At 39.3% G+C, this 10432-nt stretch overlaps 1 protein-coding gene across 4 annotated transcripts in view; it reads right to left on the bottom strand.

The window, feature by feature from the left end:
* Window positions 1-4674: 4674 nt before the first annotated feature.
* The window catches only part of ZNF682 (zinc finger protein 682), a 37765-nt gene continuing 32007 nt past the window's right edge, over window positions 4675-10432 (bottom strand). For 3 of the 4 annotated variants that reach the window (XM_011933003.1, XM_011933004.1, XM_011933002.1), the window contains one exon: window positions 4681-6560. In XM_011933003.1, coding sequence (XP_011788393.1) covers window positions 5290-6560 — 1271 coding nt within the window. In that variant the 3' untranslated portion in view covers window positions 4681-5289. Of the gene's footprint in view, window positions 6561-10432 lie in introns of all 4 variants that reach the window. The other variant, XM_011933001.1, reaches the window with a different exon arrangement.

Genomic DNA, 10432 nt, shown 5'->3' with positions numbered 1-10432 from the left:
AGGAGTAAGGAGTAGTAGTCTGAATTTTGTCAGGAGCTATAATTAAACCAGTGCGAGAAATAGAATTTTGCAAGTGATCATAACACTGGAGTAATATTTCTCAAGTGGGGGCAGCACAAAGTATATCAGCCATATAGTGAATAATGTAACACTGGGAAAATTTTGTACTAGTAGGTTCAATTGCTTGCCCCACATATATCTGGCAAATTGTTGGGCTGTTTGACATGCCTTGTGGCAACATTTTCCAATGAAAACACTTAGCAGGCTGCAGGTTGTTTACTGCAATTGTAAATGCAAACCGTTCACAGTCTCGCTCAGCTAAAGGGATAGTAAACAGTCTTTTAAATCTGTGACTATTAGAGGCCAATTTTTTGGAATTACAGCAGGAGAAGGCAATCCTGGCTGTGATACTCCCATATAGGTTGTATAACTGAATCGATGGCTCTTGAGTCAGTTAATATTCTCCATTTACCTGATTTTTTCTTATTACAAAAGCTGGAGAACTCCAAGGAGAAAATGTTGGAGCTATGTGCCCATTTTCTAATTGTTCAGCAACTAATTTCTCTAAAGCCTCCAGTTTCTCTTTACTTAGCAGCCGTTGTTCTATCCAAATTGGCTTATCTGTTAACCATTTTAAAGGTATAGGTTCTGGGGGGAGGGGGGAGGGATTGCATTGGGGAGTTATACCTGATATAAATGATGAATTGATGGGTGCTGACGAGTTGATGGGTGCAGCACACCAACATGGCACAAGTATACATATGTAACAAACCTGCACGCTATGCACATGTACCCTAGAACTTAAAGTATAATAAAAAAATAAAATAAAAATTAAAAAAAAAAAAGGTATAGGTTCTGGAGGCTTAACAACAGCTGCCATCAAAAATTATTTCCTAATCTTTGGCAGGAACTTTGTTTTTCCGCTTGAAGCGGTTCTTTCAAACCTTGCAAATTATTTTCTAGTCCCATACCAGGGACTAGGCTCCATTCACTAATTACATGCATATTAAGCACTTAACTTGTGCAGTCCCTTTTGTGGCTGCTTGGCATAATTCAATGAAGAAAGCAGATAATCACAGGGCCTCAATTCCATCTGAAGAGTTAAACACAGTAAATATCATCAGGATGCCCACTCAATATTAAATTGTGATGTCCTCATGGCCTGCTCTCCTGGTTCTTAGGCTTTTTAAAAAATCCAGAGTAGTCATTCTATTATGGTTCAACACTTAGCACACACACTCATAAACAGAAGATTCTGCATGGAAATATAAGTTGTACTGTAAGTATTCCATAAAAAGTTAAACATTCATCAACTATTATTGACACTCCTTAAGAATTTATTTCTGGCCAGGCGCGGTGGCTCAAGTCTGTAATCCCAGCACTTTGGGAGGCCAAGACGGGCAGATCACGAGGTCAGGAGATCGAGACCATCCTGGTTAACACGGTGAAACCCCGTCTCTACTAAAAATACAAAAAACTAGCCGGGCGAGGTGGCGGGCGCCTGTAGTCCCAGCTACTCCAGAGGCTGAGGCAGGAGAATGGCATAAACCAGGGAGGCAGAGCTTGCAGTGAGCTGAGATCCGGCCACTGCACTCCAGCCCGGGCGACAGAGCAAGACTCCGTCTCAAAAAAAAAAATAAAAAAATAAAAAAATAAAGAATTTATTTCTAAGATATATTTTCTCTTAAGAGATTTCCAATTCTGATGTGTTTCTTTATATGGTGCTTACAATATATGGCACAATGCTATGAATGATTTACCTGTTCTACCTAATTGTATATTGAACACACTCTGTGATAGAGTAACATTTTTCTTTTACAAAGGCGAACAATGCTAACTGACTGATTAAATCCTCTGGCCTGTAGAGAGTGAATCCAACTTACTTCAGTTAAGTAATCCAAAGACTGCATTTAGGCCCGGTGTGGCGGCTCACCTGAGTTGGAGGCTCACAAGAGTTGGAGACCAGCCTTGCCAACATGGTGAAACTCCGTCTCTACTAAAACTACAAAAAAAATTAGTCAGGTGTGGTGTTGGGCACCTGTAATCCCAGCTACTTGGGAAGCTGAGGCAGTATAATCGTTTGAACCTGGGAGATGGAGGTTGCAGTGAGCCAAGGTCGTGCCATTGCACTCCAGCCTGGGCAACAAAAGCAAAACTCTGTCTCAAAAAAATCAAAAAATTCAAAACCAAAGACTGCATTTACAACTTGTAAATGACAACAAATTTTAAGTTAAAAGTTGTTTTTTGTTTTTTTTTTTTTTACCACAATAAGCACTCCAACCTTCTCATGAGAGCTTACAAAGTAGTGTGTAAAATAACACGGGGTGGGGAGAACAATGAGAAAGCTGCAACCGTGACTCAGGTAAAAAGGTGAAGGGAGGGCGGGTGCAGTGGCTCACGCCTGTAATCCCAGCACTTTGGGAGGCCAATGCGGGTGGATCACGAGGTCAGGAGATCGAGACCATACTGGCTAACACAGTGAAACCCCGTGTCTACTAAAAATACCAAAAATTAGCCAGGCACGGTGGTGGTGGGCACCTGTAGTACCAGCTACTTGGCAGGCTGAGGCAGAAGAATGGCGTGAACCTGGGAGGCAGAGCTTGCAGTGAGCTGAGATCGTGCCACTGCACTCCAGCCTGGGTGACAGAGAGAGACTCCATCTCACAAAACAAAACAAAACAAAACAAAAAACGGTGAAGGACTCTGATGCATACATAACTGGGGATGGACATAAATGAAACCTGAAGATATTAGAAAATGAAAGCAGCACAATTCCTCCAAATTCAGAGTCAGTTGTGTAGCCTGGGTACAGATGCCCTCTCCAGACATGAAGAATCAATGCCATATTTTCATCTGAATAATTTTAATCTCCTGGAGCCACCAACTCACTCCACCTGGAACACTAATTATGGAGTGTGTATAATACATGGTAGTGCTTTAACACATGTAGTGCTTTTCTGTGTTTGTTCACTTCATTTATGTCTAAACAACACCATGTCTGATGTAGAGACATAGGAGTTGGTAAAAAAAGAAATAAACACTACCATGACTGATGACATCTCCCTAGTGTTCACCTAAAGAAATTAACCCAATAAGATCAATAAACTCAATGATGTTAATTATAAAAATTAAAAGAACAACAAAGGAAAAATTGGCTCAGAGTTCTCCAAATGAAAAAAAATGTACTAAATAAAATGTTACAATACACTTACTATGGAATTACATTTTAAATTGTTTTGCAAGCACCATTAAATTTTGTAAAAATTATTCCAATAATTCTGGAGCAGATTATATAAATAATACTTTATAAATTTTGATGCATTAGGTCTACTATCAATATCAGGCAAGCAAAACCTGGACTTACATAAGGAGATTCTGAACTAGGAACCATAAGATTTTGGAAAAATGAATTCAATACAAATGGGAAAAACATTTGCTTTGAAATTCTTTGAGGTTTTTAGTTTGGTAGTAACATCAACACTTCAAAAATTACCAATTTGTTCTAACACATTTTCTTTCTTCTCAAAATAGGTACACATCCACATTCAAATACAATTACTTGCTTCATAATTCTCTTACGCTTTATCTTTAGAGTAACACATTTGTATATCAAACTTTCCTGTAAGTGAAAACTTAGAGTCTATGTGTGTTGGGAAGGCCATAGAGGTTGCATGTTCAAAGAAAAAGGTAAGATAACATCTTCTACATACTCATTTAAGATTCAGAAATATATGGCTTTTGATTATATGCCTGTGTAATTTTCATAATAACCATCTTAATGACTCTACAGTTAGAAGAAACATAATAAAAATGTAACCTATGGAAACAGTATTCTCCAATGTAGTTGAAGTTTAAAGTCACTAAGGATAAGAATCACTAGAGATGCCATTCCACCATATTACTGAACAGTATGTTGTTACTGTCTGTCACCTAAAAACTTGAGTAAGGTAAAATAGGCTAATGTTGGTGGCAGGATAACACCTAATTCAATGCACAACTGTCTTAACACATTAAAACAATTTTGTTTTATTAAAACAAATGAAGTTCACACAGTCTAAGAAAAGCATTACAAAATCTACTACATTAATGTACAATCGGTAAAACAATTTACTAAAATTTGAATACTGCACAAGACTATTACTCTGAACATCTATCTCATGCAGCACTTACAAATTTTATAAGTCAACCACAAAAGCTTCTCCATGTAGACTTTCTTCACACACCTCACATTTCAGTGTCTTCAATCTTCTGTTGAAAACTATATAAATGATATCCTAACATAGAACCTCTCAAAGCTCCGAGCAGCAGAAACTGACCACATGCTTTCACATAGACATTGGGAATAAAGACACAGCATCAAGTCATTTGAGAGTTGAATTACATCGAAATTTGCCTTTGTAAAAATCTAAAACTCTTTCCATGCAAAAAACAGTGTACTTTGAATATAACTGTAAGTTCCAAAATATTACTCTCTTATTCCTGTTTAACCTAACTAAACTATGTTAACTTTGAATTACTCTTTGTAATCAATACCCTGATTTAGAATAACATTGAAAGTGTTAGCATCTTAGTGGTTTCTACTGTGAATCTTCTGATGTTCATTCAGACTTGATTTTTGATTAATTTTTTATATTTATTGCATCTGTTAAATGCTTTCATATAAACTCTCTAGCATTTTCTAAGGTGTACTTTTAAAACAATTTTTTCATATTCATTAGAGTTGTAGGGTTTCTTTCCAATACAAATTCTCTAAAATTGAATACAATTTGAGCAACTGTTAGAGGGTTACCCTTCAGCATAAATTCTCCCATGTACAACAAAATCTGTAACATAAGTAAAAGTATTGCACCAATCTTTATATCTGGAATGTTTTTCTTCAGGGTAAAAACTCTTGTGTTACTCTAAGGCTTATATTTTTGAAGTCTTTCCACGTACAGATGTAATGTATCACTATCATTACACCTTGTGCAATCTAAGGCTTTTATTTGGTGACATCTTTCCACAGATAAATGTAATGTGTATCATTACACTTTTATTGCTTTTATCTAGCATAAAACCTCTCATGAGTAAGCCCATAGCAGTTATTAAACACTTTGCCACATTTTTTAAAATCAGAATTTTTCTTATGTGCAATAAAATGTGAGCAATGGTTGAAGACTTTCCCACATTCTTCACATTTGTAGTGTTTCTCTCCAGTATGAATTATCTTGTGATTTCAATGGCTTGAGCAAGATTCAAGGACTTTGCCACATTCCTTACATTTGTAGGATTTCTCGATAGTAAAAATTCTTACGTAGTAAGGTTTGAGCGGTGAGTAAAAGCTTCCCCACATTTTTTATATTTGCAGGATTTCTCTCTTCTTTGAACTCTCTTATGTTCATTAAGATGTGAGCATCGTTTAAAAGCTTTGCCACATTCTTCACATTTATAGCGTTTGATGGCAGTATGAATTTTCTTATGTCTAGTAAGGTGTGAGCACCGATTAAAGGCTTTGCCACATTCTTCACAGTTGTAGGGTTTCTCTCCAGTATGAATTCTCTTATGTTCAGTAAGGATTGAGGACCAGTTAAAAGCTTTGCCACATTCTTCACATTTGTAGGGTTTCTCTCCAGTGTGAATTCTCTTGTGTTTAGTAAGGTATGAGAACCTCTTAAAGACTTTGTCGCATTTTTCACATTTGTAGGGTTTCTCTCCACTATGAATTACCTTATGTTCAGTAAGAATTGATGATGAGTTAAAAGCTTTGCCACATTCTTCACATTTGTAGGGTTTCTCTCCCGTATGGGTTCTCTCATGTATAGTAAGTAGGGAGCAGTGGTTGAAGGCTTTCCCACATTCTTTACATTTGTAGGGTTTCTTTCCAGTGTGAATTGTCTTATGTTTGGTGAGATGTGAGTGCCGGTTAAAGGCTCTGCCACATTCTTCACATGTATAGGGTTTTTCTCCAGTATGAATTTTCTTATGCCTAACAAAGGGCGAACACCAGTGAAAGGCTTTTCCACATTCTTCACATTTGTAGGGTTTCTCACCAGTGTGGATTCTCTTATGTTTAGTAAGGGTCGAGCACCAGTTAAAAGCTTTGCCACATTCTTCACATTTGTATGGTTTCTCTCCAGTGTGAATCCTCTTATGTTTAGTAAGGTATGAGAACCACTTAAAGGTTTTGCCACATTCCTCACATATGTAGAGTTTCTCTTCAGTATGAATTATCTTATGATAAGAAAGGCCTGAGTGAGATTTAAAGACTTTGCCACAGTGTATACATTTGAAAAGTTTCTCTGTAGTATGTCTTATGCTTTGTCTATTTAGATTTGATGATTTACTAAAGACTTTCACACATTTATTATATGGGAAAATTTTGCTAGGTAGAGTTGACAAACACTGGTTAAGTCCATTATAAATTTCTTTCTGATCCTTACACTCACCCACATTTTCCCCATCTTTCCTTAAGTGTAAATCCTCAAGTCCACAGCTTCCATATCTTCTCAGTATCACCTTTTGGAATGAATCTTTCATGCCCTGTTCTGGCAAAAAGTCTTCAGTGTAACGAGAAGACACAGCTGAAATATAAAATTAACAAAATATCCCACTTGTTATTTTCAGAGTCAGATACACATACTTTACAAAACTAACATAGAAAATTAAGAAAAGGACAGGATGACTTACTAGATGCAGCTGGGAAACACTCACTCCAAGGAGAGAAAACAAAATGTTGAGTAAAACACCACACTTTAAACAGATCTTTTGAGAGAAAGCTTAATTCAGAGGTAATGCAGACACTGTGGCTGAAGAGGAAGATGGAAAGCTTGCTCAAAGTCACTGGGCACCAGGACTGGCTCCTAGATCCAGACCAGACTTCAGGAAGGGATATGTGAAGAAACCCCATGGCAACACAGTCTAGCCACGGACCTCTGAGATTCTCACTTTGGTTCCTTCTCCTTGAAAGACATTTCCCAGCTAAATCTAGCCCGAGCTCCTGATTACAGAATCTCATATGATCCCTATACGTCTGTGAACTGGCAGGGGGAGCCACCTGGAGAATAGGCAGAGGCACAGCTTAAACTCTGGTGGAAATCTGAAGTTTTCACTGTGCAGCTGTAGCTGACCATAGGTGCCCATCCTCCGAGGCTCTGCACCTTGCACTGAGGGGATCCATCTCCTGCTGTCTGCCAGGCTGAGAGGGAGCAGGATTGTAGCTGTCATGGGACTGAGGTGAATCTGATCCATGCACCACCTTGCCTGCTGGCACCTTCCAAGATGACTTACCTGGCTGCTCCTGCAGAAGGGTGCCCACAGCACAGCATCCACTGACATCACAGATGGTGCTTGACCCCAAAGGGCCAGAGGACAAATCCATGGGCCCAGTGCCAGCTGCCCAGGTCTTCTGCACACCGACTAATAATATTCAGCTGATACATGTGGTCTGAGCTGAAGTGGGGTAGAAGCCCACACTGTCAGCACACAGAGAAGAGTGTGACATGGGAACATGGGCCAGCATGGGAGCTGGGTTCCCCTTCATTCACATGAATAAACTGGGAAGGGTGTGGCCAGATGACCAGACATGGCTTCTATCCCAGAAAGCCTAGCAGCCTAGAACATCTGGAAGAGCTCAGCCATTTCAATGCAGATGGCTTGGGACAAACCTCACCAATTCAGCCTGCTCCCAGGGCAGACACTGGAGACAGACCTGCTGAGCTGAGGGACCACAAACTGGGTGGGCCCCACAGCCATGTGCTGGACCAAAAATCCTGGGCTGCAGGTGCAATACTGGTTGCAAACCCATGGCGCAATTGCCCTGCCAGGTGATTTTCCATCCTCGAGCGGCTGCATCACCAAACAACTCACAGAAACATTCCAAAACCCACTCTTACTTTTGCAAGCAAAGGAGAACAGCAGGACCCCTGATATAAATACGGGTTTTCTGGTGACCTAAAAGTGTGAACTGTCCCTAAGGGAGGGGGGAGCACAGACCACCAAAGCCCTCCTTGAAGCAAAGGAAATGGGTGCAGTGCCAGCAGTTGAAGGGAATATCACCAAGGCTCCAAAATAAGTTTGGAGAGAAAACGATTTCTCGCACACGATCTTCCCTCCCCAGAACACTCTTAAGTGCCATGTACTTGGACTGAAGCCTGAATTCCACCACAAACAAGAATCCATTGCTTCAACACGAAGCACTCTATGAAATCCACCGCAGGAACTTATCTACAACCCAGGGACCTAGACAGAGACTCTGCCTCTGAAAATAACCATAAATGGCACCAACTGATTACACACAACCTACACCACAGCCAAACCCTCAAGGAAAAAAAGAATTAAAAAAAATTTTCAAGCCCCATCCAAATCACAGAAAATTCAAAAGCAAAAGAAGCACCAGCTCCCTCAGATGAGACAGCAAAAGAACGCTGGCAATATAGAAAGCCAGAGTGTTTCATAACCTCAAAAGGATCTCATTAGTTCCTTTGAAAGAACCAAACACAACTTTAAAAATTGTAAATTTTACTACAGGACTTTCAAAATACAATGGAAAGCCTTAAAAACAGAATAGATTAAGCAGACGAAAGTATTTCAGAGCCCAGAGACTGCTCCTTTATATCAACTCAGTCAGAAGACAGTAAAGAAAAAAGAATTCACTACAAACAAGCAAAGCTTCTGAGAATTACAGAATTATGTAAAGGGGTCAAACTTATGACTCATTAGTATTCCTGAGAGAGAAGGAAAAAAAACCAACCAACTTGGAAAACATACTTAAGGATATAATCTACGAAATATTTTCCCATCTTGCTAGACAGGTTGACATAAAGTTACATGAAATTCAAGGAACTCCTTTGAGATACTATACAAGACAACCATCCCTAAGTATAAGTATAGTATCTGAATATTATACACATAGTATTCAGACTTTCCAAGGTCAACATGAAATAAAAAAATAAAAGGTAAGTAGAGAAAAGGGTCATATTACCTAAAAAATGAATTCTATCAAACAGTGGACTTCCTCACAGAAACCTTACAATCTGGAAGATATTGGGGGGTCTCTTTTTAACATTTTTAAAGAAAGAGGCCAGTGCAGTGGCTCATGCTTGTAATCCCAGCACTTTGGGAGGCCAAGGTGGGCAGATAACCTGAGTTCAGGAGTTTGAGACCACCCTGGGGAACATGGTGAAAGCCTGCCTCTATTAAATACAAAAAGTTAGCTGCCTGCCTCTATTAAATATTAAAAAATCAGCCGGGTATGGTAGCGCTCACCTGTAGTCCCAGCTACTGGGGAGGCTGAGGCATGAGAATTGCTTGAGCCCCAGAGGTGGAGGTTGTAGTGAGCTGAGATTGCACCACTGCACTCCAGGCTGGGCCACACAGTGAGACTCCATTTCAACAACAACAACAACAAAAAGATTTAAAAAAAGAAAGAAATTCCAGTCAAGAATTTTATGTTCCAGCAAACTAAGTTTCATAAGCAAAGAATTCACAAGCAATCACTAAGTGAATTAACTACCACTCAACTGGCATCACAAGGTACTTAAGAGTGTTCTAAACATGGAAATGGAGGAATGATACCTACTACCACAAAAACACACATAAGTACATAGCCCACAGACCCTACAAAGCAACTGCACAATCAAGACTACAGAGCACATGAAGCGAACAAAAACTAAGATATCAATATTAACCTTGAACACAGCAGTCTAAATGCTCCACTTAAAAGACATGAAGTGGTGGCCAGGCATGGTGGCTCGTGCCTGTAATCCCAGCACTTTGGGAGGCTGAGACAGGTGAATCACCTGAGGTCAGGAGTTTGAGACCAGCCTGGCCAACATGGCGAAACCCCATCTCTACTAAAAATACAAAAATTAGCCCGTCGTGGTGGCACGTGCCTGTAGTCCCAGCTACTCGGGAGGCTGAGGCAGGAGAATCACTTGAAACTGGGAGGCGGAGGTTTCAGGAAGCTGAGATCATGCCTGCACTCCACCCTGGGTGACAGAGTGGACTCTGTCTCAAAAGAAAAAAATTAAAAAAAAAAAAAGACACAAAGTGGCAAATCAGATTTAAAAAAAACAAGACTTAACCTTCTGCTGGCTTTAAAAAACTCATCTCACGTATAATGACACCCATAAACTCAAAGTAAAGGGAAAAAGTAACATCTATCACACAAATGTGGAAAAATCAACAAACAAAAAAATGCAGTGGTCACTATTCTTGTATTAATAAAACAGATTTTAAACCAACAATAGCAAAAAAGACAAACACATTACATACTAACAAAGGATTCAATAAATAAATAGATAAATCAATAATATTTAACTATCCTAAATATGTATGCACCCAACATTGGCACACCCAGGTTATAAAGCAATTATTACTGGACCTAAAAAAAAGACTTAGCCAGCCATAGTGGAAGACAACACCTTACAGATAGCATTACAGATCATCAGGCCAG

Source organism: Colobus angolensis, unplaced genomic scaffold (assembly GCF_000951035.1).
Source record: "Colobus angolensis palliatus isolate OR3802 unplaced genomic scaffold, Cang.pa_1.0 Scaffold99, whole genome shotgun sequence".
Classification (NCBI taxonomy): Eukaryota; Metazoa; Chordata; class Mammalia; order Primates; family Cercopithecidae; genus Colobus; species Colobus angolensis.
Note: the sequence above shows the minus strand (reverse complement) of the source record. Positions and strands in the feature narration are given on the sequence as shown.